Genomic DNA, 24494 nt, shown 5'->3' with positions numbered 1-24494 from the left:
CTCCCCCCACCTCTTGATTTCACCCTCTCTCTCTCTAAAACACAAATCTCTCCTTTCTCTCTCTAGAATTGCTCTCTTTCCCCCTCTGTTCCTTTCAAAGGTAATCACCCCTTCCATGCCTTTCTGTTTACAGGTTTCGTTCACGCACATCTCGCTGTTTTCAAGTTTCTTTTGTGCACGCCTTGTTGCTTTTCTCCCACGTAGGGTTTACCATTCTCAGACTCGGTGTTTTGTTAGTTCAAATTACAAATTATTCCGAAAATTTTGAAATTATTTTCTAACCAGAGATGTATGGACCGACCATTTCCGACTTGCCCTTTTTATGGTTATTTTTTTGTTAATGATTCAGCAAACCATATAGTATATATTTTCACCATTCACTTCTATATAATACATTTATCACAAACATGATCCGCATAGACATATGACCCATGACACGTATTCCGCTGAACCGGATCGAACAAAACAATTTCAACTTACCTCCAGCTTCGGTTCATCCGGTTATTTCCGGTCAAGTCAAATACTGGTCAAGATCGGTTCATCTCGATCTTCCCTTGACTGGTTTATCTTTGAAATCTATTTATCTTCACCCATAAATTCTGATTATTTTCTATTATAAAAATTCTAATTTTCGCTCAGTCTAAATCATTTTAAACTTTTTTTTCTAAATTATTCTAGATGTTAAGAAATATCGGAAATAATCTATATGTCATTTAGGGATGTCAATTTGGACCTGAGGTCTAATCCGGTCCGAAAAATAGCGAGTTTCAAGTCTGATTTTTTTTATCTGAAAAAAAAAATCGGACTTTCGTATGGGGCTCGAATCGGGCCTTGGGTCCGAATCGGTTCTGCCCGAAAACCCAATATTTTTTTAAAAAAATTCTTATTTAAAAAAAATACAAAGGATTTTGATCGGGGCCAGTCTGGTCCGACCCAATGCGAATCCAAAATCTATAGGGTGGGACTTTAGATTTGGTTATATAGATTCGAAAAAAATCAGATCGGTCTGAACCAGGGGCGGACATACGTGTATTGGAGTGGGGTCCTATGCCCCCACCCACCTAATTAAAATTATACAATTTACTTATAGACTTTATAAAATTATAACCAAAGTTAAAAAAATGCCCCCATCTGATTTTTGTAGTTGCCCCCACCCTTACTCCTCTCCCCGTTCTTTTATTTATTTTTTTCTAAAAAAATTGTTTTTCTTTTTTCTTTTTAGGTTATGCGGTTACCATTTTTTTATTCTTTATTTTCTATATATTTTTTTAAATTTTTTTCCCTCTTTTTCTAACAAAATATAGACAAACACAAAAAATAAAATAATAATATTAAAGATATTTCAATATTATGATTATATTTTAATCATTTTTATTTTTTATCTTTTCATATGTTTCTAAATTTAATTGGTGAAATCTAAAAAAAATAATTATAACAATAAAGAGATATCGGATGAGATTCACTTTTAAATAAAATGTATTTTTTTGTAGAAAAACGATATTGGAATTATCAATATAAAAAAGATTACGTGGATTAAAAAAGATTAAAAAAAAAGTTTAAACAATTTGCATTATTACCCGTTATATTTTTTTATATTACTATAGATTTATAACTTCAGGAACTTAGTGATCGATTTTTGACGAGTTAAATTCAAAACTTTTCATTTGCATGACAGTATAGAGTTTTGTTAATTTATTTTGCTAGTTTAACATGTCAAATTTAGTGAAATTGTGTGAATTGTGTGAATTTTATCGTGATAATTTCAGTTATTTAAAACAAATGTATATTGGATGTGAACTTAATATCTATACCGACAATTTGATAGAAGATGATAAGTTTTTTAATTTGATTAATCTTGAATATCATAATAGACAATTTAATTAATTATCTAATTTGTTTCACCAAAAAATATAAGTTTTAAATAGTTATACATAAAACTATTATGGATAAATTTTAAAAAATAAAAAATATAGAATTTGGTAAATATTTTATGATGATATATTTTTATTAATTTTTTATATTTTTATATATATAATAATTTTTGTCCCAGTTCAAAAAGTTTCTAGATCCGCCACTGGTCTGAACTCGAGTTAAAAATCCTCGGACCGAGTGCGGCCCGATCCGATTGACACCCTAATGTCATTCATAGCATTACTGTTATATCGGTTTTACATAATTATACGAGTACTGTCAGCTCGTATAAACCTATGGATGTGAGCGCACACATGTGTGTATATACACACACACGAGAGAGGTAGTGGCTCGTAGTTTGCCCCGTAATAGAATCTTATCCTAATTTCCTTGGGACACAAGCAACTATGTCCGTCCATTACACCGTATCTCTGTTTGTTTTTTTTTTCAAATTTTCCTTTTTAATATAAGTGGCAATCGAATCGAAAAAGCTCCTCCGAACATTACCAGCCGTGGAAGTTTCTGAGATTCGCAACAAATTAAAACTCGATTCCAAACCTATCTCAGAAAACAATAACATTTTCACATTGATGTTCTGAGTTAAACTTCCGATCTAAACTACAACCTTTTTAGTTTCAGTTATGGAGTTTGAGAGCCGGTACGGGTCGAAGTACGACTGTCTCTTGTTCGGTAAGTTCGATCTTTACGTACACTTGGACTGTAAAATTAGATTGTCATGCATGGCTAATGAAAACGTTCTCGATTACATACGATGATTCTATCACTGTTTCATTGAAATTACGCAGATTTGGACGATACCCTTTATCCGCTCAGCGCCGGCATCGCTAGGGAATGTGGAAAGAACATCAAAGGTAAAAGTATTGGAGTCCCAATCTCGAGATTCATGAGATCGGTATTACATCGTATGATTTCTAAAGTGGGATTTTGGATTTATAGATTATATGATCGAGAAACTGGGGATACGAGAAGACAAAGTCGTGGAGTTGTCTAATTTGCTGTACAAGAACTATGGAACTACCATGGCCGGTCTTAGGGTATGTGATCAAATCAACAAAGTCCTGAAATTACGGTCGGATTAATGTTTATGACATCAAGATTGTATGTAATCTTGGCAACTTATTTTTCTCTCTGTAGGCGATCGGGTATGATTTAGATTACGACGACTACCACAGGTAAAAACGGGTTTAACGTATTTCATGGTTACACAATTTCATATAAATTTGACCTAATTGGGTATTCTGAAATCGTCACAGCTTCGTTCATGGAAGACTTCCCTATGAGAACATAAAGCCCGACCCAGTCCTACGCAGTCTCTTACTCGGCCTCCCTCTACGCAAACTCGTACGTATATACACATTAACCACCGTATATTACATGATATATATATATATATATATATATATATATTTGCTATTAACTCTTAACATTTTCGTGGAATCAGATATTTACCAACGCGGATAGAGCCCACGCGGTTCGAGCTCTGACCAGACTCGGTTTAGAAGATTGTTTCGAAGGAATCATATGTTTCGAGACCCTCAACTCGTCCCACAAGAACGTGGCATCCGACGATGAGGATGATATCGAGTTCATCGGACGGTCAGAATCCGCCGAAAACGTCCCGGAGATTTTCGACATTGTAGGATACTTTTCCCGGTCTGAACCGGTTATTTCACTGCCCAAAACCCCAATTGTCTGCAAACCATCTGAAGCTGCTATCGAAAAGGCTCTCAAGATCACCAACGTCGATCCTCATAGAACGGTAGAATCAAATCTTTCTCAAGTTTTTTTTTTTTGCTTTTTCGAAACGTGAAAAATGAATCTTGATCCATTTTTCTCCTCGCAGTTGTTCTTTGAGGACAGTGTCCGAAACATACAAGCTGGAAAACGCGTTGGTCTTAAAACGGTTCTGGTATATTTTTCACCTGTGTCTTTTGGTTTCCGGTTCGGTTTTGGTAAATCAAACCGAGATCTAAACCGGCTCCTCGAGTATCGGTTTGGTAATGAATCCAAGTTTGTGTGTTGTTTTAGGTTGGTACTTCGCAGAGGGTCAAAGGGGCAGATTATGCATTGGAGAGCATACACAACATGAAAGAAGCGTTGCCGGAGCTTTGGGATTCCGACATGAAGTCGCCGGAGATTGGATATTCCGGCAAGGTCGCCGTCGAGGCATCCGTTAGTGCTTAGGATTCCTACCGAGTCGTTTTCGTAACGTAAATTTCTTATCGTATAGAATCATATCGTATAGAAGAGTGGGGTATGGTCCAATGTTACAAATTTATAGAAATGACAAGTCTACAGCATGACATGTCGTGCCAAAAAGGAATATTACATGACAACATGTGATGTTGGTTCTATTTTTTTTTTTTTTTTGTAAATTTGCTTGAAATTTCTATTACGATTTTACATTAAATATATATTAATGTAAATATCAATTACTGAATTATATGGACAAAAATTGTGGGAGCATCTCCATTGTATGATTTTTGTTGGGTTTATTATATATTTTTTTTCTAGTAATACCCATATGACAGTTCATCCACAGCTGTTTGCCAAACTATTGCATTACTAAATTCATTAATATTGAACTATAACAAATGGGGACATTGTTCATAATTGTAAAGCATTTTTCCTTATACGAAATAAATATCAATTATATATGAAAAAACAGTAATTCTCTGCAATAGTTACGATTCATATATTTTTCTTCCAAATTTGTTAAAATCTATGTGATTTCTCTCCTAAATATTAATAGAAAAATTGGATAATTTTTTAAAGGAAAGGGACAATTGGATAAATTTAAAATAAAAAAATATGATTATTAAACTATATATATATAAAGATGAATTCAATTTAAAAAATATGTCGGTTTTTTTGTTTGATTTCTATAGTACGGATATTCTTCTCACATTAACCACGAACAAATCTTCCACGCAAATCTCATGTCGTTTTGAGGTAGACGAGACGCATAAAAACGACACGTAGTCTTCAAGAATTTAATGTCAATTAACAATTTCGGCCCACTTTAAAATATGATTCTGGGCTCAATTAGAACAGTTTTAGGCCCAGAAAAGGGGTGAACGGACAACGTATCGACATGTGTCAACTCATGATTGGTTTTCGTCTTTACAGTGTTTTCCCTTTTCCTCTTTTAGCTGATTCTGTAACTTTGATGGATATCCAAATCGATTTTGTACCCGTTTTCAAATCAATTTCACATAATCGTAACATTATTGGAATTGCATATTTTCAAATTTATCGATAACCAGAATTTCATTACAAAAGTTTAATTTGAAACACAAATACTCCCTTAATAATTTTGGTAAGTCAGTCGGTTATTTTTTTTTTATTCACCGTCTATATTATAACCGATATCTCTTATATAGTTATAAAAAAAAATTAAATTAATTGGGGTTCGAGCAGATCTATTAAATATTTCCAAAATGAAAACACACCTATAAGTGCTATAAGTGTTATGTCCTTTCACGTCGGATGTACGCATGGGCGGATCCAGCTCTTTAGCAGTGGGGTCACAGGCCCCCACCCTTTTTTTTAAAACAAAATATTTTCTTTACAAAATTTATAAAATTTTACACAAATTATTATATGCCCCCATAAAATAATTAAAATTACTATTATGAAATTAACTTTGCCCCCAATCATAAATCTTTCTGAGTCCGCTACTGGATGTACGTACACTTTGAACTTTTGATACATTTCCATCATACATATGTTCACGTGCTATACAATTAACGATGATCATTAATTAAGCTAATTATAATCAAAGAGAAATCAATTAATGGAAATATATAATTTATTTGCTTGAATAAAGGAAATGGCAAGTTGTCCCCCGAAAGTCAAAATCGTACAGAATATGGCTCCGAAAGTCAAAATGTGAAATGTGTACACTCATTCATTACAGAATATTTTCATGTTACTATGTTCCTCGTTGCATGTTATCCAACGTACGCGTCACCGACCAACCGTATATAACCAACCATGCACGTACCTATACTTTGCTTGTAACCCCATTCTATTAGATTCATCGTGCTTATTTACTTGAAATATATAATTATTAATCTCATGATCATCTATAATGTGTTTAGCAATTAAATGTGATATACATTAATATATATTGCCGTTTCATGATCCACTATATATATATCAAATGTGAATGTTGTAAAAAAAGTATTAAATAAACGAATTTTAGTGAGAGGGTATTTGACTATTTAGGACTATTGGAGACACTAATGCTCGTGTCTGGGTGGTACGGAAGTGATATCGTTCCTCTTGCTTATTCTAAACGTACCAAACAATAATTAATGCACATGCATTATTATTTTTTTCTAACTAAGCTTCTCTTTAATAATCACGAAATCATGATTAATTCCATTATTTAAACCCCATTTATTTATTAATTAATTAAACCAAATTGTCGCCTTATAGCGTAAATGATTAGCTTCTGTGAACGTTCTTGGACCCCGAATACCTTGTATTCCTCCTCTCTTTTTATACTAATACGAAAAAAAAACTTCTGGAATAATTATATATTGCTCGAAAAATAAATTAAAAAAATATCATAGATTTTATTCAAACAAATAACAACTGTAATTTAGAAGTCTAGTGAATATTCTTATAACATAAAAAGGAATTAAATTGGTGAAATATTAACTACTTATATATTTCAAAAGGACCTAATTTAAAAAGTGATTTTATACAAGGGTACGAGTCAATCGGTATATATATATATATATGGATTAAATAAAGCGAATCCATTGATTGGCTGGTTTGAGTTATGTTATTGTTTGGATTATTCTATTAAATTGCATATAATAAATACGCAACTTTAGGATGCAAATTAACAATCTCACTATTTATTTTTTGTGTGTTTTGGGCATCACTAAATTTATAGTCGATGATATTGTATTGACATTAGATAAGCGGACGAATGTAATTATTCATGTATAAGTAACGTAGTAATAAAAGGAACGTAGAACGCGGAAGGGGTAAGTAATGGCTTACGTACGTTTTGCTCGGATGAACTATAAGTAAATATTTTTAAAAATGGTAAAGGGCAATAAATGAACGCACATGGATCTAGTGGTCATAATATATTATTATACATACTTATATTCATATAATATATACATATATATATGTATGTATATATATCGATTGGGGGCATGATAAGATATATTTTTAAATGCAATAAATATGAACTTGCATTGTGCACACCAAATATGAAAAAACAAACTAGTAAATGCTTGGTTCATTTAATTCACATTTATGGGTATGTACAAAATGCGTGTGTGTGTGTATGTATGTATGTATGTATCGTGGTGGGGGCATAAGATGATGGTAAAACGTGATGATGGGCTCCACAAACGGTTAAAGGCCCAACGGCGTCGGCCCTCTTAATGCTTCGACCGTATTTCCTGTGTTCGTATACGGACACACACACACTCTCTCTCTCTCTCCCATCCCCAGATCCGTTCGGCCCTACTGTTTTATTTATTTTTTTTAATTTAGAAAAATCCCAAAAATAAAAACTTTAATAACTATATATTATTATGTACATGATGGGATGATACGGATTGGTTTTCGAATGTTTGGATTTTATAATTTTCTGTTATCTTAAAATGTTTAAAATTTAAAAAAAATACATGCGAATTATTCGTCCGCGACCAAACGTTTTCGAATTTAAAATTTTTTAATAAAATATTCCGTAATGTCGAATCTGAATTAATTCCATTGGGATTAAATCCGCACAAAGCATGCATTGTTGTGGTGATAATTTAACACAACGGGCATTTTTAACAAAAAAGATTATATAAAAATGTGACGAGTTTATTAGGTTTACCAAATATAATAAAACTTGGATTGGATCCGAGGGTTCGTTCATGTGGGTTTTCCCATTGGGTAACAAAATTGACGAAAAGCAAGCTCCGTGACGTGCCCATGTGCAGGCCACGTGTACTTGCTGCTCCTTTGCTAAGAAAATCAATAAACAAATGATTTATTTGGAAACGGTGTAAATAGAATTATTTGGAAAGCATTAAAAACATATATTATAACAGATTTTAACATTTATTAACCATATCATTCATTGCTTCTTTTATTTTATATTTTATATGGTTTTCGTTATATTTCTACATCATAGTAAATGAAATATATCGTTAAATAATTCCTACAAACCGATCTCAAATAAAATTACTAATACATTATAAAAAGATAAATCGCATTATATACACACACACATATAAATCATTTTACATGAATATAATCCAGTGGTGACATGTACCAACTGTGTTTGTACCAACTGTGTTTTTTTTAGTTAAACAAAAAAAAAGCGCAGGGAAATGATATATAACCTAATAATGCAATATCAAGATTCTTTTTACGACGAAGAAAAATATCAAGAAAAAAAAAATGAATACGTCATGAGTTTGATTGAGCGGTTAATTAAAAATGAATATATTACAAAAAAATCATAGAAAATATAAGATTATTCTTTGGAATAATAAATAAAGGTAGAATATTAAAAGCCGGAGCTTTTATCGGAAGCGAGTTTCTCCCTCCATAAGTACCCCTCGAGCTTCTCTTCCACTCACAACTTTCTCCCTTCCCCCCTCTCTCTCTCTCTCTCTGTTCCGTACAGAAGAATAATGGCATCCGAGTCATACAGAGTACTGATGAAGCTAGTGGCGGTGGTCCCCGCCGTGACGGCGTCGTTTCTTGCGGCGGAGGTGGACGCCAAGATCCCCGGAGTTTACTCCGGCGGTCCCTGGATAGACGCTCATGCCACCTTCTACGGCGGCGCCGACGCATCCGGCACCATGGGTATTCTCTCTCTCTGTGTCCAAGCTCCTCTGTTTTCGTTCCTTGTCTCACTTGAATCATCATTTATGGTCTCGATCCAAACGAATTTCAGAGAGATTTCACTGTCTTTGATGGTGCCGAAACATTGCAATGTTTGTGTTCTGTCGGTATATATATTATCTCAGGACAGAAACCTAACTTCGTATCTGTCGTGTATATATATATTATATACAGGTGGAGCTTGCGGGTACGGGAACTTATACAGCCAAGGATACGGAGTGAATACTGCAGCACTAAGCACCGCTTTATTCAACAATGGACTGAGCTGTGGAGCATGCTTCGAGCTCAAATGCATAGACGACCCTCGATGGTGTTTGCCCGGAAACCCTAGCATTCTCATCACTGCCACCAACTTCTGTCCTCCGAATTTCGCTCAGGCCAGCGACAATGGCGGTTGGTGCAATCCACCAAGAGAACACTTCGATCTGGCCATGCCCATGTTCCTCAAGCTCGCTCAGTACAAGGCAGGGATCGTTCCCGTTTCTTACAGGAGGGTTCCGTGTAGGAAGAAGGGAGGGATAAGGTTTACGATAAATGGGTTCAAGTACTTCAACTTGGTGCTGGTTACCAACGTGGCTGGTGCAGGGGACGTGGTGAAGGTTAGCGTGAAAGGGACCAACACTGAGTGGATAACTATGAGCCGTAACTGGGGACAGAACTGGCAGTCCAATGCTGTCTTGGTCGGACAAGCTCTCTCCTTTCGAGTCACCACTTCCGACGGCCGCTCCTCCGCCTCTAAAAACATTGCTCCGCCGTCTTGGCAGTTTGGACAAACTTTCTCCGGCAAGAACTTCCGCGTTTACTGATACATATACATTCTTTCCAATTCATAATCTCCAAAAGAAGAAAAAGATATTCGAGATTTACGATTTGGAGGGGTTTTTGTTGTTGTTGTTGGGTTTTTTCCCTTATTTTCCCTGGGAAAATTCCGGGTTTGCTTGGGTGGCAAGTTTGGTTAATTTCTACAAAAATTAGGCGTTGTTGTGTCTTCGAGTGCGTTTGCGTGTGCGTGTGTAAGAAGAGGCTGAAGCGACTGCAGAAAGGGGGGATGCAGCCCGCAGTTCTCGTTCACGATAATTATGTACAATGTCATATAATATAATAAACATAAGCTATTTAAACTATATATATTATCTGTGGACCTCATTGGTGATTTTGCACAAATAATTTAAGGGACTATAGTCTCTCTCTATATATATATATGAAAAACATTGGTGTTAATTGGTCATGGTGTATGTATACAAGGGCATGATCACTTATATATGTACAAAAAAAATGTAGAGATTGATGGGCTAATACATAAAAGAATATAAATAGTCTAGTTTCTTCCCAAGTTGAATCAATGATTTATGATTATATAATAGGTTCTTGATATATTATACAAATATACATATATAGTCAAACTTGTACGCGCGGAATCTTTTTACGGCCCAAAGTCCGAGACATACGGTTTGTGGTATACGTCTTACAGTATGTAAGCAATCATACATCATATGCATGTGATTGTGTTACACCATCAACCATCAACATGTGCAACCTGCAAAATCGCAATCTGTAAGATAATATCCTATATTTGATATTTGGACTATCCTCCAGTCGCACTCCAACATATATATTTTACACTAAAGATCAATATATTGGGTTCACATCAATTTCTTTAATAATAATAATAATAATAATATCATTTTTTTTGGGTTATAGTGATGTGAATATATTGAGTTTATATATGTGACATTTGGAAGAGGTTGGGATGTCAATTTGGTCGGTTTACAAGAGGGAGAGCATAAAATCCTTTCGAGAGTCATCGCTTCCCCTTTTGGGTTCCCGCAAGAGAATTTTCGGCACAAAAGAACAAAAAAGATGTTACGCTAAAATTAAAGTTATTAGAGTGACCAAGTTCTGTTAGGGTTGGTTTGCTCCCTTCCACAAAACTCCCTTTCTTTTTAGAAATTCACCCATTTATATATATATATATATATATATATATATATATATATATATATTGCAAAATCGAATAATAAAAGTATATACATGTATAAAACTAAATCAAATGGAATTGAATATGATACAAATGCATTTGAAGCAAATCTAATCTAAAAGCTTTTAATACGATAATTTTAGATTTATATTAATCGAATTCGAAACATTAAGCCGTCAATGATGTTTCTACGAACATCTTTCATTAATCACACTTGTAATATTGAAAACATTGAGAGAGAGAGAAAAAAAAAACATTACAAGTAAAAGCTTACTCTCTTGCCATACAAACCAATATTCCATTTTAATTTATTTTAAATATAACTGATCAATCAATGGTGGTGTAGAGCTTAGAGAGCCTACTTACTGCCTGAGAACTCTGTTTGAGCTGAAGAGGAAATTTTCATCAGCACCTGCGATGGTAGAGTGGAGCCTTCCAGGGGCCCAGCCGTTGTTCATAACCCTAGCCACGGAGGCACGTGCGGCCCCCCCCGCCACACGGCTCTCTTCCACCCGAGGCTCGAACTCTGGCAGATTCTTTGCTTTCCTCTCCTTCCGCCTCTTCCTCTCCTCGTCCCGTTCTTTCCTCAGCCACTTCTCCACCGTCCTCATCAGCGACATCTTGCTCGTCTCTCTCACCTTCTCCATCGGCATTGCTAACTGCAACCTCCCGTTCGCCACGTACACCTACAGATCCAACAGCTCTTAGACAGTGATCCCGGGCCATGTCGTGTGTAAGGAATACAAGAGGATTCGGAACTTACAATGTGAGAGGGCCATTCCTCGAGACCATCGAATATATGGGTTGCGTAGATGATAGTCGCTCCCCGTTCTTCACATTCCTTTCTTAGGAATTTCAAGAGGTCAGCTCTTGCCAGAACATCAAGATCAACTGTTATCTCGTCCAGAAGGAGAACCTATACACGACCATGGAAATCGGGTTCTGGTGATTTACGCGTATTACACAACTCATTCAAAGAGAGCGATCCGGCACAAAGATTACCGAGTTTCTCTAGAACTACAGCCTAAGCTTGTTTCATGGCTAACTTCTTCCGAGTTTTTCTTAGGGTTCCCGGCTCTCATTTGAGGGATTTAGAGTATATATGAACAGTTTTCTTTGTTTTGTGCGCTAATCATTGATGGGTTTGGCTACTCATAAGATACCTTGAAAGGCTTGAGGAGACCCATGCAAATCTGGACACGTCTTCTTTGCCCATCCGAAACCTTGTGCAATCTCCACGAGAGATCGATATCCAAAACCTGAACCGAAGTCCAAACACAATCAGAACATAACCGAAATGGAGATATCAAGCATCTGATCTACATTACGATATATGTTGGGAAGCATTTAGAACTGGTAAGCTCATCCAAAGTTAGATTTTGATTGTTTTCTCACCTTGATTAGTTCAGCTCTTCTCTGAGGATCGATACCCGCTACTCCAAATATCATTTTCTCCGCTGGAATATCCATTTGTATCGGAACTTCGAATCCTGCAAACGCCACATCGCGCCTCCACTGGAAAAGGAAACCTTTTGTCAGCAATTACAACACCTAGACGACGTACTACCGCCGAACATAATACTTGCCATTGACACCCAATTCCAATATAAGCGAAATTCAACAATCTGAAAGTATTTGCATTTAAAACAGCAAAGATTGAAACTTCATTCGGACAGAGAAAGATTCTATGACAGAGGTAAAACGAATTCTGGATTCAAGGCAAACCACTTGAATTTTGATTCTAAATCAGAACCAAGTTCAAGGATTTAAGATATTAAACGAGCAATCAGCTTCATTTTCGACCTCCGTCAGATTCAACAATTTCAATAAGAACCCTAAATTTCAAAATGAGTCACCAACGAATCTGAAAAATTCGCTTGCAATCTGAATCTAGCGTTGCAACAACATTGACATCCCAAAAATTAGTAACAGAACATCACGAACCTCCCCGCCCAGATAGCAAAGGTCCCCAGATGATGTCAAACCAGTGTCGTGAAACGCCGAGCGTCCAAGAACCCTAACCATGTGCGGCTCCACCATGTGCTTCCCTCCCAGTATCTTCAGAATCGTTGTTTTCCCTGTTCCCAAGTCCCGATCCCATCCAATTTCGGAATTTTCATACACATGGGTAACAAATAAGATTCAAAATAGAGGCTTTTCACTTACCCGCTCCATTCGATCCGACGAGGAGGCACCGATCACCAGAGTTGAGCGTCAGAGAGAAATCATCGATGAGAGGCTTCGATCCCGGCGGAGGATGGCCATCGATTCCAGGATATGTGAACCGAAGTCCAGAGATCTCCACCGTCGGGTTCGGCTTATCTTCTTCCTTCACCGCCATTTTCGTCCGAAGTACCAAAGAAGCTTCGCTTCTTTCTCCTTCTTATACTTTTTCTTCAGCTGAAATGGTTTGGTAGGAGCAGTCGTTTGGTAAACAGGTCCACGTGGTGCTATATGAGACGCTAATGTCCATATCTGTCTTCCTCAAACGACAGCGTTTTGATGGAGAGTGTGAAGATTGTCGACGTGGCGCAATGGCGCACCTTCAATTAGAACGGCGTCGTATTGGAGAATGAGGCTGAAATAATATATTTTTTTCTTTCAGATCAAAATTAGGGGTTAAAAAAAAAAACAAGAAAACTCGTTTGATTTTCTCCGTGGTTCGTCGTATTTGGTCTTTCGGGTGGATCCCTCGATCGGAAATTTCTCATTCATGGCAGCGATTTACAGTCTTTACATTATCAACAAATCTGGTGGTTTGATATTCTACAAGGTACGAATCTCCTTCTCTTCACTCGGATTCCTTTGTTAGGCTTGTGGCTACTTACTGTACTGAAGCCGACGACCTCGGTGTTGATGTGAATTTCATCGTGCTTGATCCATTTGGTTACTGAGAAAGCGTGGGTTTTGAGACGATTCGATTCGCTCTCTGTTTCATGAATATGTGAATTGAATGCTAGGAATTGGGCATTAATTTCCTCAATTTAGCTTCCGAGAAAATCGAAGAACAGAAAGTTGTAAGATTTACAGAGTTTAGGATCCGTGACATTGAGGTGAAAACGAAATGGTGGGAATTTTCCTGTTTGGTTTGTTTGGTTCCCGAGAAAGCGAAAGAGAAGAAACATAGATTTTCACAATGGGTCTTGACCCATCATGATCAAAGCCGTGGCAAAGCTCCACCTCGCAATTTCTCGTCTTTTCATGCTCGGCTTGAAGTGTTGTGTTTGAATTTGGAAACTTCAGGATTATGGATCAAAGGGGCGAATGGATACTAATGATAGCTTGAGAGTAGCCAGTTTATGGCATTCGATGCACGCTATTTCTCAGCAGCTATCCCCTGTTACCGGTTGTTCTGGAATCGAACTCCTTGAAGCCGACACCTTTGATCTCCATTGCTTCCAGTCTCTTACAGGTACTGATCTGATGCCATTCTCAGTTGTCACTGTTTCTTCATCGGATTTTCTCTGAATCTTCCGGAATCTTGGATGTGATTCTATCCAGGAACGAAGTTCTTTGTGGTTTGTGAGCCCGGAACTCCATACATGGAGAACCTCTTGAAGTACATATATGAGCTATATACTGATTACGTACTGAAGAATCCGTTCTACGAAATGGAGATGCCCATCCGGTGTGAGCTTTTCGACATCAACCTTACGCAGGCTGTTCAGAAAGACCGTGTCTCATTGTTAGGACGATGATCATCTTTCTTGGGGAGATTGCCTCTTGCCCTCTGAATTACTCTCGTGATCATCCATCTTGTTCTCTTTAAGTTCTTTCATGGGGAGATTGCCTGTTTTTTTTTTCGTGTGTTTTTTCCGTGAGGGGTTGCATTCACAGATTCTCGGTTATGGTTAATGCAATCATGATCATGTAAACGTTTGCAAGATCGAATACAAAAGCCTAGTTACATGTTCAAGAAGTCTTGTTCTCTCACTTTGCATTCCCAGGAAACTAGAAGCAGAGGCAAACACAGTCAAACAGAGAAAGAACTATCTGTACATTTCTAAAAACCCGAGAAAAATCCTGACCCTTGTGGAAGTTTCCCGGAGAGCTTCGATCCTAGAGTATCGAAGGCCGGGGATAATTCACCTTCTGAGGAACCCCTTTGTTATTACTACTAACGCCATTTGAATTCTGCTCCTTAGGGATGGCTGCTTTGGTTGAGTCTTTGTGGCTCTGAAGCTCTTCCAGTGTCTTGACAACATCGTTCATGCTCGGTCTTAGCTTTGCATCCACGGATAAACAGTCGAGTGCAAGTATCGCCACCTTATGTGCTCGGGTTAGTGAGTACTGACCTTGGAGACGTGGATCCATTACTCGTAGAACCCTTCGTCTGTTCGTCAAGTAGGGTTTCGCCCATTCCACGAGATTATGCTCTCCCACCGGCTGATTCTTGTCGATTGCTCGTCTTCCTGATAACATCTCGAGTAACACGACCCCGAAGCTGTATACATCGCTCTTCGCTGACAAATGACCTTTCCAAATGACAAAAACACAAGACTTCAATTAATTGCAATGAGTGGGTCAGTTGATGGGTGAGGGAATCTAATTTTGGATACCCAAAATTCGAGTACTCGGCCGCTGTGAGATCGAACACGGGTTCTTCGCCCACGAGAACTCGAGTTTGGGTTTTGTTCAGCGATTACCCGTACTCACGGGTAACCAAGCCAAGTGACAATGGGGAGAGAGGACGAGCAACCGATGGGCTTCGTCATTCGCTCTTCGGATCAAGACACGTCTCTCTTCACCCCGTTATAACTCTCTCTCCCTCTCCTCATCATCGTCTCACCTCGACACCTCGCTCAGTCACTCGGCTACCCCACAGGTATCCGAGCCTCTGTCGTACCTTGCAGATACTCGACCCCACGAGACTAATATCGGGTAGTTCAACCGAGAAACTCGAGGGATGAGGCCGAAATCAAATACACCAAGAAACTCGGATACCTGATCCGCGTCTAACCCTAATGCAAATCAATCTTGTAGACATGAATATACCTGTGGCTAGATACTCGGGAGCAGCATACCCTTGAGTTCCCATGACTCTAGTAGAGACATGGCTCTTGTCACCGGTCGGTCCATCTCTAGCCAACCCGAAATCCGAAAGTTTCGCGTTGTAATTCTGCGGATATAACAACAAAACAGTGAGACAAAAAAAATCCTCGGCTGCTTCATAACCCACCCGAGGAGGACTGACGATATTCATACCGAATCAAGCAGAATGTTGGAAGTTTTGAAGTCTCGGTATATAACTTGTGGCTGAGCGTTGTGAAGAAACGCGAGCCCTCTGGCCGCGCCAATGGTGATTTTCATCCGGGTGTTCCACGAAAGAGGCTGGAAGAACGTTCCTCCTGTTCCGAAATCCAAAGAAAGTCCATTAAAAACTCGTCGAGAAATGCATTCCTCGAGGAAGGTAAGAGAGACGAAACAACGGAAAATAGCTGCAACTTACTACGGAACAAGTGATTCTCGAGGCTACCACGAGGCATGAACTCGTAAACTAGAAGCCGATGCTCATCCTCTAAGCAATATCCGATCAATTTCACGAGGTTCGGATGATCCAGCTGACCCAAATAATTGATCTCAGCCTGTTTTTTCCCCCCACATTGACGACGGAAAAGATCATTTCCGTATCCAGAGAAACTTTACAGAACCACTCTACCATACAGATCAAGAACATTGAGATGGGTTCTTGAGAAATATGACAAGGAAACGGCAGGGTTGTGTGCACATATATATATATATATATATATATATATTATATTTATATAACTAACCAGCCATTCGCGGTGACCCTGGAAGCCTTCTTGGTTGAGCCTCTTCACGGCAATGACGATACCGGAACCCGGTTTTGAGGCGGAGAAGGAATTCTCGTCGATCCAGCCTTTGAAAACGGAACCGAATCCGCCTTCACCGACCACACTATCAGGTCTGAAATTCCTCGTGGCGGATTTCAGCTCGCTGAAACTGAAGTTCTTCAGATTCGGAGACTGCAGAATCTCCCCCTCGCTCCGAGGGTTATGGGAGAATGAAGTTGTTGACGAACTCTTGCTCCCATCTCTGCTCAAGAATCTTGAACTTAGCCCTACACAGACAGAACCAAACTATCATGACTCCATCTTATTTCAAGCATTAGATTCTAGGGAGAGAAGCAGAATTTACAGTATAATACTCTCATCAAGCTATACGGATTTGACACAGAAACGTGCTTACAAAGGACAATCTGATGAACCAATTGAGGAATAAAATTGAAGTTCACCGAATCTTTAACCTTGTCTGAACACGAGAACCCTCGAACTGAGAACATTACTATAAAAGAATATGACCCTAGAACCAACTCGAGAGTGATTGCCTGGTTCTGATATAATCTCTCAGTTCAACTCAGACAAACAGCACCAAATCTACAGAACTGTTTCAGCGCCAATGAACCAAATCCCACTGACAATGGAACAATCTTCCCACATCTGTCGGCAAAACAAAAGTCTCAACAACAAGATCCTTAAATCAAAAGCTTGAATTTTTTTTTTTGGTCTCAAACAAGTAAATTGGACCATAAAGGTGGATAGCCATTGAAAGAAACATCACAAGATATATCGCCTTCTTCCAATCTAAGATGAAAAAAAAAGTACTTATTTCTCTACTGAAGAACACAGGAGAAGAAGAAATTGAGCAGGACGTACATGTACTGGAAGAGATATCTGCTTTGACCCGATTGCTGAAACAAGCTCCCATGAAGAAGCGAGAACCTAATCACCAATTCTTTAACCCTTCAAAAGATTAGGGCTTTCTATGTGTAATAAAATACCCAGTTCCCAAACACTGCTCAAAGAGCTTTCTTAGTGAAAAGTTGGATCGAAAACAGGGAAAAAAACCCAGAACCCACGACGGGGAAGGGAAGTCTACGAGCAAGAATTACCGGAAAAGTAAACCGTGTTGGTCAAACTTTCTCTCCTTTCTTTAAAAATCTACTTTTGTATAGTGATGATATTGCTGGGGAAAGGGCTTTTTGTATTCGTTGTTTCCTTGCTCTTTCGGAAGAAGTTAGCCTTTTTGGACTTGTTCTTCGCCTTCTCTTCACTGCTCATCATTGACTTATCGTCCTTTCCCAAGACTGGGTCCCCATAACGAATCCCCCTTACCAAATAATTTTACCCATTTGTAAATTCAGGATCTTTGGTTTTACATTTGGTGGTACGAATGCATTTATGTTTTTTCCCCTCAAAATCAAAATGACCAAAGAAAGAGAAGCTTCTTTCTTCTTTTTTTTCCTTTTGAAAACCTTTTGTCTTTGACAGTTTCTTTTAGAATAAATTTACTTTTAACTATGGAACCAAAGATACTTCCTATTTCATTTATCACTAACAATCATATGATATATACAAGACTTTAATAACCCTTGGACAAAATTAATCAATAACATAGTATCTAAGCTGAAACAATTATGATCCAATACAGAGCAAAAGAAGGTAACTTGAAAGCAGTCTTGAAACTTTCCCTTTATGGAAAACCAATCGGAAACTCAGACAGCTGCAAATGAAGCAGAGTTCCCATGTCTCACATAATAAAACCCCCAAAAAGACCATAAAGAATCAATTACCAAATCTTCATCACCAAGTAGTAGTTTTGTACATAAATAATTGGTTAGAAGTAAACAAAAATATAATCTCTAACCTAACCAAGCCTTCCCCATTTGCAGGAAATGCAGGAAAATCAGCAAAAAAGAAAGAATAGTTGTCTGTGTATCTGAGGAGTGTGTGTGCATTCTTGGTTACTGTGTCAGATGAAGAAGAATCGAAAACCCAGTTTTGTCACCTCTCCAAGAGCTCGGAGAAAGAGAATGAAGAGACTTTTCATGATGGTGATTTCCATCTATGCAAAAGAATGAAGATTTCTGCTTTGAAGGGAAGAAAGTTCCTTCTAACAATGAGATTTGGTCTCCCCATCTGACTTATCCTTCTCAAATGTAACCTCAGATGATTTGGTTTCATCACCAGGTTTCTCTTTCTCAGACATAAACTCAAGCTGTCTCGATCTGAAGACTGCTGTTCTTTTGGGCCTTAGCCGATATGGGGGAGACAAATTGTAAGCACTGCCACCATTTGACCCGAGGTTTTCTTTATCTTGACAATCATCGGTCCTCTCTGGCAAGTCTTCTCTCCGAGCTGGAGACTTCCCTGAACTATCTTCAGGGTTTTCCTTTCTATCAGTCTCCTTAGCTCCACTGCTGGCATCTGTTTTCCCGATGCTATTATCCTCTCGTTTCTCTGTAGAAATTTTCCGTCTTTTCCTAAAGATAGAGGGTGTGTTTGGATAAGTCTTAGCAGCCTCTCTCAGGAAAGATTCAGGGCTTCTTGTAGCTAAACTACTACCCTTCATACAAGGTGGAGTGAAGAAGCTAACTGGTGATGTACCGGGACAGCAACCACATTCATGCGAATGCCCATACAAACGTTGGAAATCCGCTTCTGATGGCAAGTGAAAGTCAATAGGAGGAGCCTTATAGTACAGCAAACCATGCTTTGGAGTTCCAAATCTGTCTCCATTCTCTGTAAATGACTCGAAATTTCGGAGTTGAGGCTTGTTCTCCACAGCTGGAGAGCAAGCGTACCCATTAAGACAGGTTTTTGATGAAGCAGCTGCTTCTTCAAGCGGAGGAGCTGAAGAATTGACATGGTGGTCTCTTCCATCTTCATCTGATTTGTTCATATCTGTAGCCCCGGAAGAAGTTTGGGCAACTGAATCAGAATCCTTGTTTTGACAAGAAGATGAAGGCTTAGTAGTAGCACTAGACTGCTTGGAATCTTGGGCAGTGTCAGGAACACAATTGGGAAAGCCATCCAAGAAAAAATCTAACTTTTTCTTCAATGAACTGTTCCAGTGGTTCTTTATCGCATTATCAGTCCTGCACGAGAGTCAAGCATATTATTTTTTTCGTTAAATCAAAGGCATTAGAGTTATGAATATAGAATGGCATTATATAAAACAAAGTACTTTCAGCTCTATCTGTGCTTTGATCAATTTGTCGTTGCATTTCCGTAAATAATGCAACACTAAACTATGAAAAGAAAAGGTTTATGATAGCCAGTGATTAATTCTGGAAGCTTTGCTGAATGATTATGATTCAAAGAATCTCATTATGCAAAAATGATTTCCTCAGTCCAATATCGTCTAGTTCCTACTTAAGTCTCGACAAGAAAGCATACCTGCCGGGTAAGCCTTTAGCTATTTCGGCCCATTTGTTGCCATGTCTTCGATGGGCATTCACAAGAGCTACTTCTTCTTCTTCGGTCCATGCATCCTTTTTAATACAAGGATTCAAATGGTTGTGCCACCTGAAAATAAGCCAGGCCATGTACTCAGATCCAAAACACATTGACGTTTCTCTATTCTCCAAAGGTAGATTATCAAATTCTTACTCCCAATATCAGGAAATGCTTGTTCATATAAATTACCTTTCACGGCATTGCTTCCCTATACGACCTGGTAAAGACCTGGCAATAACAGACCATTTCGTAGGCCCGAATTCTTTAACAAGTTCTATAATTTTATCATCCTCCTGCAAGAGGGGAGAAGAAATGAATATTAAGCCATCGAATTTCACATAAAATCAACACCAAAAAAAATCAGAAACAACAAAAACCTCTTGAGTCCAGGGCCCTTTAACTAGCTGTGGATTAAGTACTTTCTGCCACCGGTGCAGACACTGAACCTCTGTTCTATCCTGGAAGAATTCCGCTGCAAATAAAAAACATACACGGATTCAACCCAAGACACAAAATATTTTGAACTCGTGTATGTTCAAACCCGATCAAATTTATCTTATGAGACTATGCCACTTGATTCTCAGCAAAGATAAAACTATGGAACTAATAGGAGCATCAATATGAAGTAGTCATTTTCAGGAATCGACTAGAACAGTTTAGGACAAGATTTGAGCTTGGGAATCCCAAACCCTATAAGTGATTTACACAGTTTCCAATTTTAACCGTTAAAGAAGGCCATTAATTCGAGGCATCAGCGGTAACACCACTGGCTCCACAATTCCTGTAAGTAGATTTTGAAAAAGAAACAAACCTATTTTCTTCCAGCTCCTCCCCTTATACATTGTAACAGCTGTTCTCAGCGTATCATCCTGCAATATTTGTAGAATAACTCTTATAATTCTACGAATTACAAACCAAATACAAGTGACAGAAACCAAAATAAGACTAGTAATATTATCGTCTTGGCGTGTTTAATTAATAACTTATACGATCAAAAGATACATACACGGTCGAATGAGATTGTATATAGCAGTTTCATTACCACATGTTATGGTCCTTAGCAAGTAAATGGAACCAAGAATCAAGCACAGAATAGAAGGAAAGAATCACAAACCTCCTCAGGAGTCCAGCCACCTTTTGCTCGTCTTATAGGTCCAGTAGGCCTCCTGCAAAATGCAAATTAGAGAGGTGGATCTTGTAAGAAAAAAGAAACAATTGCAAAATCAAGTCTTGATGCACGGGTTCGGCATGAAGCTTCGGAAGAATCTTGCAAAATTCACAGCTGAATTTAGATACTCTATGAAGTTATATGAATTGGAAAGGAATCGACTCTGATGATACCCAGGTGTTGGAGATGCTGTGACAGGACTTGCAACTACAGTTGACTTGAGGAGACTATTGCCACTGCCTTCTGACACAGACGAGCTCGAAGCAGCTGTTAACTGCTTGTTTTCCATCCACTGATCCTCAATTCTTCTCACTTCACCAGTCTCCTCCTACAAAACCATCTCCATGAATGAAAGGAAAAAAAATCAAATTTCCATAAGAACCACGCTTATAACCCAAAAAGATTCACCAACGGCAAACCCCCAAACGAGAAACCAATCAAAATCAACAAACCCTAGAAAACCCATAGCCGCAAAACACGAAGCGAACTCAACCTAGATCTCAAAATCAAGAATTTAGCAAACAATTTAATACCCTCAAACAAAAAAAAACTAGGGTTTCTATTAATTCTAGTAACAAAAGTCAATAAGACCCTTTTTTTCTTTTGGAATCGTAAATCAGACCCAACAACCGCGAACTAAATGAGAGATAGTAGAAGAAAACGACAATCCGATCCCAAGAACAACAAGCCGAATCAGATTCGAGGCAAAACCGACCTCTTCCCCTGAATAAGCAGCTGGATTTGAACTGCAGCTCATCCGGATAGACAGAATTAAGATCTCGCGAACAGAAGAAGGAAACGTTATAAACCAAAACTTTCTTCGAAAAACACTTTGTCCGTTGAACCAGAGGGAGAGAAGACTGATAGAAAACGAGAAGAAATATTAAACAAAAGAATGTTAACACTACTACTATTATAACGAATACTTCCTTCTTCCACCGCCGTCTCCGTTAACTTAACTCTCCTCTTCAACCTCTTCCCTGAACCGGCGGTCTATTTAACAAACCTAACCGGCCTTCCAACCGAACCAAACTGGGAAATCTTTCTCGTTTAGTAAATCTTTATTTGACCTTATCTCTTCCATTTATTTTGTTACACATCAAATTTATAATATATGTAATGAAGTAGAGCATAGCATCGTAAAATTATTAATACAATTTTCTTTAAAATTATTTGACTATATTACAGATAAATATGTGGTCTTATATAACAATTCAATTAAATTCTTCCAACTTTCTTTTAGTTATAGATATATTATCTTTCTACTATAATTTTATCGATATTACATAAAAAAAACTCTATATTGTTATCTTTAACATTTGAATTCATTCTAGTTATATATAAAATCATATATCGTTTTATGTGCTAAAGTTTGTAGTATATAATGAAAAATAATTCTATATTAGTTCTATCTTTTTAAACATGTTATTCAATTTTCTAGAACCCAAAAACTTTTCATTTTGGTCCATTCCAATAATAGTAATAATAATAAGAGGTTGAACCGGAAGTTTCGGTTAGTTCGGCAAAAAAACACCGGTTACGTTAATCAAGGACCCGTCAATGGGGGTGGGAGGAGAGGAAGGCGAAGGCGTGAAAAAAAAAACCCTAGAGGACTTAACGGACGTTAACGGGAGAGGATTAACGTTGGGGAGCAAATGTTTGAACCTCAAACGGCACTATTCGCTGATGCGTTGACGATCGTACGTACACGTAGGCAGAGGCAAACGCTCCCGGGAGATTCCGGACCGTCGGATCGTCAGGGGTAATTTATTTATCAAAGGGTTTAATCGTAATTTCAGGAAGAGAACCGTCCGATCGAAAGAAATCAACGGCTCAGAATATCCTCCGTCATAATCGTTCATATCATCACAGATTCTTTGTGGGCTCAGAAAAAAGCCCAAAGAACCGAAACCATTAAAAAGGCCTTGGAATCTCGCCGTGTTTCTCACGCACATCAAGACAGTTTCTATATCATTTTTTTGGACGTTTTGATCAAATCTACTAGTTTTGAATAGAATTCACGCACGCGCCCATTGCACAATGGGTGGTCCGCATATAAACGTGTGCATTGGAGATTGTGCGTCCGTCTCAGGTAAGTGGCCGGGCGAGTTCTTGAATCGTCTTCTGTGGTTACGACACCTCCTCCTTGTCCGTAATCTCTCTCTCTCTCTCTCTCTCTCTTCCATTCGGCTTCTAACCTTAATTGCAATCTATGGAGAAGTTTAGATATAAACAAACTTTTAGTGTTTAGGATTTTACTATCAAACAAAATAAGAATATTTACGGAATTGAAATGGTTGTTCCACTGTACAAATTGAAAAAGGGTAATTTTTAGATATTTTTGTGCGACAGGCAACAAAGGAGCAAACTTTAGTTATCTATATATATATATATATATTTGCGTGTGTGTAGTATTACACGGCTTACATCGGCATGAACGAAAGTTCTTATTTACGACACATAAGAGCCAAACCGAAAAAAGGACACCGCCATTAGAGCTATTACAAAGCATACATCGTATTATTATATGATCATATCTTGAGGCCTTTCATTTGCAAGTGCAAGGGTTGCATTGGCAGTCGGAACCGCACTTGCATCCTCCGTTCTCGCCGGAGGCCTCTCCGTACTCTGCCTTCATCTCCGGAGCAACGCCGAGGACGAGGGTCTCCGCGGTGGTTGTGCTCTCGCCGGAGAATCCCAAGTCTGGATACATTTTGCTTCTACGCAACGCAAGGAAACGACAACGATTACGTTAGAATCGGTGATTTGTGGTCTCAAATGATGTCCCCACAATGATTTTCACAGCGGAAAGTGCAGATCAAGTGAAAATTCAACATGCCGACACCCCAAACATTCAAACAATAACGAAAAATCAATTTGATTTCAGTGAAGGAACTCATCAAGATCAACGAGCGAACGCAAATTTCAAACAGAACGCGATGTATCCAGAAATCGCTCAAAATGTTCACAGTAGATAATCTCAAGAATCCAACGCCGAAGATATGCATATCCCCGGGAACGAGAGAACCTCAGGAAACACGATAAATCATCGCATGAATCAGATCGCAGCGGAAAAACAACGATTTTCTCGAGAAACAAACAAAGGGAAAATCAGAGAGCGACAAAGCTTACCCTCCGCAGCCGTTGCCGCACTTGCAGTCAGATCCGCAACCGCAGTTTCCTCCGCAGCTAGACATTTTCTCGAGAAAACTCACAAAGCAATAAAACCCAGAGAAAATTGACGAACAAAAACACACTTCCCTGAGGGATAAGGGAGAGA

General features: G+C 38.3%; 7 protein-coding genes across 11 annotated transcripts; 3 read left to right on the top strand and 4 right to left on the bottom strand.

Annotated features, from left to right (window-relative positions):
* The first annotated feature begins 12 nt into the window (after positions 1–12).
* On the top strand, positions 13–4398 carry LOC104827021. 2 transcript variants are annotated; one of them, XM_010560030.1, is made up of 9 exons: positions 13–100; positions 2545–2601; positions 2718–2783; positions 2869–2966; positions 3067–3104; positions 3186–3273; positions 3374–3691; positions 3776–3841; positions 3961–4398. In XM_010560030.1, exons 2-9 carry the CDS (start codon positions 2553–2555, stop codon positions 4114–4116), a joined length of 879 nt encoding a protein of 292 aa, XP_010558332.1. In that variant the 5' UTR covers positions 13–100; positions 2545–2552; the 3' UTR covers positions 4117–4398. The 2 variants fall into 2 exon arrangements, with proteins under 2 accessions (XP_010558332.1, XP_010558333.1); XM_010560031.2 differs by having other exon boundaries at positions 27–100; positions 2551–2601.
* A 4134-nt stretch (positions 4399–8532) lies between these two features.
* Positions 8533–9934, top strand: LOC104827020 (expansin-A9). The gene is made up of 2 exons (XM_010560029.2): positions 8533–8769; positions 8983–9934. The coding sequence occupies exons 1-2, from the start codon at positions 8595–8597 to the stop codon at positions 9612–9614; spliced, it is 807 nt and encodes a 268-aa protein (XP_010558331.1). The 5' UTR covers positions 8533–8594; the 3' UTR covers positions 9615–9934.
* Positions 9935–10954: 1020 nt separating this feature from the next.
* LOC104827018 (ABC transporter I family member 20) lies at positions 10955–13182 on the bottom strand. Its single transcript, XM_010560028.2, has 6 exons — positions 12953–13182; positions 12731–12864; positions 12182–12301; positions 11950–12045; positions 11550–11702; positions 10955–11472 (listed from the first exon to the last, which is right to left on the bottom strand). Exons 1-6 carry the CDS (start codon positions 13125–13127, stop codon positions 11149–11151), a joined length of 1002 nt encoding a protein of 333 aa, XP_010558330.1. The 5' UTR covers positions 13128–13182; the 3' UTR covers positions 10955–11148.
* A 216-nt stretch (positions 13183–13398) lies between these two features.
* Positions 13399–14705, top strand: LOC104827016 (trafficking protein particle complex subunit 4). Its single transcript, XM_010560023.2, has 3 exons — positions 13399–13559; positions 14030–14198; positions 14288–14705. Exons 1-3 carry the CDS (start codon positions 13500–13502, stop codon positions 14482–14484), a joined length of 426 nt encoding a protein of 141 aa, XP_010558325.1. The 5' UTR covers positions 13399–13499; the 3' UTR covers positions 14485–14705.
* On the bottom strand, positions 14670–17871 carry LOC104827017 (probable serine/threonine-protein kinase NAK). 3 transcript variants are annotated; one of them, XM_010560027.2, is made up of 8 exons: positions 17464–17871; positions 16997–17247; positions 16561–16868; positions 16236–16371; positions 15992–16134; positions 15782–15905; positions 15082–15261; positions 14835–14980 (listed from the first exon to the last, which is right to left on the bottom strand). In XM_010560027.2, the coding sequence occupies exons 2-8, from the start codon at positions 17088–17090 to the stop codon at positions 14928–14930; spliced, it is 1038 nt and encodes a 345-aa protein (XP_010558329.1). In that variant the 5' UTR covers positions 17091–17247; positions 17464–17871; the 3' UTR covers positions 14835–14927. The 3 variants fall into 3 exon arrangements, with proteins under 3 accessions (XP_010558326.1, XP_010558328.1, XP_010558329.1); XM_010560024.2 differs by having other exon boundaries at positions 14670–15261; positions 17464–17865; XM_010560026.2 differs by lacking the exon at positions 16997–17247 and having other exon boundaries at positions 14670–15261; positions 17464–17542; positions 17700–17861.
* Positions 17872–18357: 486 nt separating this feature from the next.
* LOC104827015 lies at positions 18358–22194 on the bottom strand. 2 transcript variants are annotated; one of them, XM_010560022.1, is made up of 8 exons: positions 21930–22194; positions 21388–21542; positions 21161–21212; positions 20858–20915; positions 20424–20518; positions 20236–20339; positions 19987–20115; positions 18358–19685 (listed from the first exon to the last, which is right to left on the bottom strand). In XM_010560022.1, exons 1-8 carry the CDS (start codon positions 21969–21971, stop codon positions 18701–18703), a joined length of 1620 nt encoding a protein of 539 aa, XP_010558324.1. In that variant the 5' UTR covers positions 21972–22194; the 3' UTR covers positions 18358–18700. The 2 variants fall into 2 exon arrangements, with proteins under 2 accessions (XP_010558324.1, XP_019059671.1); XM_019204126.1 differs by having other exon boundaries at positions 21388–21554; positions 21930–22192.
* A 1332-nt stretch (positions 22195–23526) lies between these two features.
* Positions 23527–24490, bottom strand: LOC104827014 (metallothionein-like protein type 2). Its single transcript, XM_010560021.1, has 2 exons — positions 24347–24490; positions 23527–23934 (listed from the first exon to the last, which is right to left on the bottom strand). Exons 1-2 carry the CDS (start codon positions 24409–24411, stop codon positions 23763–23765), a joined length of 237 nt encoding a protein of 78 aa, XP_010558323.1. The 5' UTR covers positions 24412–24490; the 3' UTR covers positions 23527–23762.
* Between the last annotated feature and the right edge of the window lie 4 nt (positions 24491–24494).

Source organism: Tarenaya hassleriana, unplaced genomic scaffold, assembly GCF_000463585.1.
Source record: "Tarenaya hassleriana unplaced genomic scaffold, ASM46358v1 Cleome5, whole genome shotgun sequence".
NCBI lineage: Eukaryota > Viridiplantae > Streptophyta > Magnoliopsida > Brassicales > Cleomaceae > Tarenaya > Tarenaya hassleriana.
The sequence above is the reverse complement of the archived record's forward strand: the minus strand, read 5'-3'. Positions and strand labels throughout refer to the sequence as shown.

What these genes read in the sequence shown, in the direction of transcription:
- LOC104827016 (XM_010560023.2), top strand. Translation starts at nt 13,500, where the DNA reads ATGGCAGCGATTTACAGTCTTTACATTATCAACAAATCTGGTGGTTTG. An exon ending in GTGGTTTGATATTCTACAAG is followed by an intron (nt 13,560 to 14,029) that starts GTACGAATCTCC and finishes TGGAAACTTCAG; the next exon opens with GATTATGGATCAAAGGGGCG. An exon ending in TTGCTTCCAGTCTCTTACAG is followed by an intron (nt 14,199 to 14,287) that starts GTACTGATCTGA and finishes GATTCTATCCAG; the next exon opens with GAACGAAGTTCTTTGTGGTT.
- LOC104827018 (XM_010560028.2), bottom strand. Translation starts at nt 13,127, where the DNA reads ATGGCGGTGAAGGAAGAAGATAAGCCGAACCCGACGGTGGAGATCTCT. An exon ending in TTTGCTATCTGGGCGGGGAG is followed by an intron (nt 12,302 to 12,730) that starts GTTCGTGATGTT and finishes TTCCTTTTCCAG; the next exon opens with TGGAGGCGCGATGTGGCGTT. An exon ending in AGGAATGGCCCTCTCACATT is followed by an intron (nt 11,473 to 11,549) that starts GTAAGTTCCGAA and finishes TTGGATCTGTAG; the next exon opens with GTGTACGTGGCGAACGGGAG.
- LOC104827015 (XM_010560022.1), bottom strand. Translation starts at nt 21,971, where the DNA reads ATGAGCTGCAGTTCAAATCCAGCTGCTTATTCAGGGGAAGAG. An exon ending in CTGCTTATTCAGGGGAAGAG is followed by an intron (nt 21,543 to 21,929) that starts GTCGGTTTTGCC and finishes ATGGTTTTGTAG; the next exon opens with GAGGAGACTGGTGAAGTGAG. An exon ending in GTGGCTGGACTCCTGAGGAG is followed by an intron (nt 20,916 to 21,160) that starts GTTTGTGATTCT and finishes CAAATATTGCAG; the next exon opens with GATGATACGCTGAGAACAGC.
- LOC104827014 (XM_010560021.1), bottom strand. Translation starts at nt 24,411, where the DNA reads ATGTCTAGCTGCGGAGGAAACTGCGGTTGCGGATCTGACTGCAAGTGC. An exon ending in TGCGGCAACGGCTGCGGAGG is followed by an intron (nt 23,935 to 24,346) that starts GTAAGCTTTGTC and finishes TGCGTTGCGTAG; the next exon opens with AAGCAAAATGTATCCAGACT.
- LOC104827021 (XM_010560030.1), top strand. Translation starts at nt 2,553, where the DNA reads ATGGAGTTTGAGAGCCGGTACGGGTCGAAGTACGACTGTCTCTTGTTC. An exon ending in GTACGACTGTCTCTTGTTCG is followed by an intron (nt 2,602 to 2,717) that starts GTAAGTTCGATC and finishes GAAATTACGCAG; the next exon opens with ATTTGGACGATACCCTTTAT. An exon ending in CTACCATGGCCGGTCTTAGG is followed by an intron (nt 2,967 to 3,066) that starts GTATGTGATCAA and finishes TTCTCTCTGTAG; the next exon opens with GCGATCGGGTATGATTTAGA.
- LOC104827017 (XM_010560024.2), bottom strand. Translation starts at nt 17,090, where the DNA reads ATGTTCTCAGTTCGAGGGTTCTCGTGTTCAGACAAGGTTAAAGATTCG. An exon ending in AGGGTCACCGCGAATGGCTG is followed by an intron (nt 16,372 to 16,560) that starts GTTAGTTATATA and finishes GGGAAAAAACAG; the next exon opens with GCTGAGATCAATTATTTGGG. An exon ending in CCAACATTCTGCTTGATTCG is followed by an intron (nt 15,906 to 15,991) that starts GTATGAATATCG and finishes TTATATCCGCAG; the next exon opens with AATTACAACGCGAAACTTTC.
- LOC104827020 (XM_010560029.2), top strand. Translation starts at nt 8,595, where the DNA reads ATGGCATCCGAGTCATACAGAGTACTGATGAAGCTAGTGGCGGTGGTC. An exon ending in CGACGCATCCGGCACCATGG is followed by an intron (nt 8,770 to 8,982) that starts GTATTCTCTCTC and finishes TATTATATACAG; the next exon opens with GTGGAGCTTGCGGGTACGGG.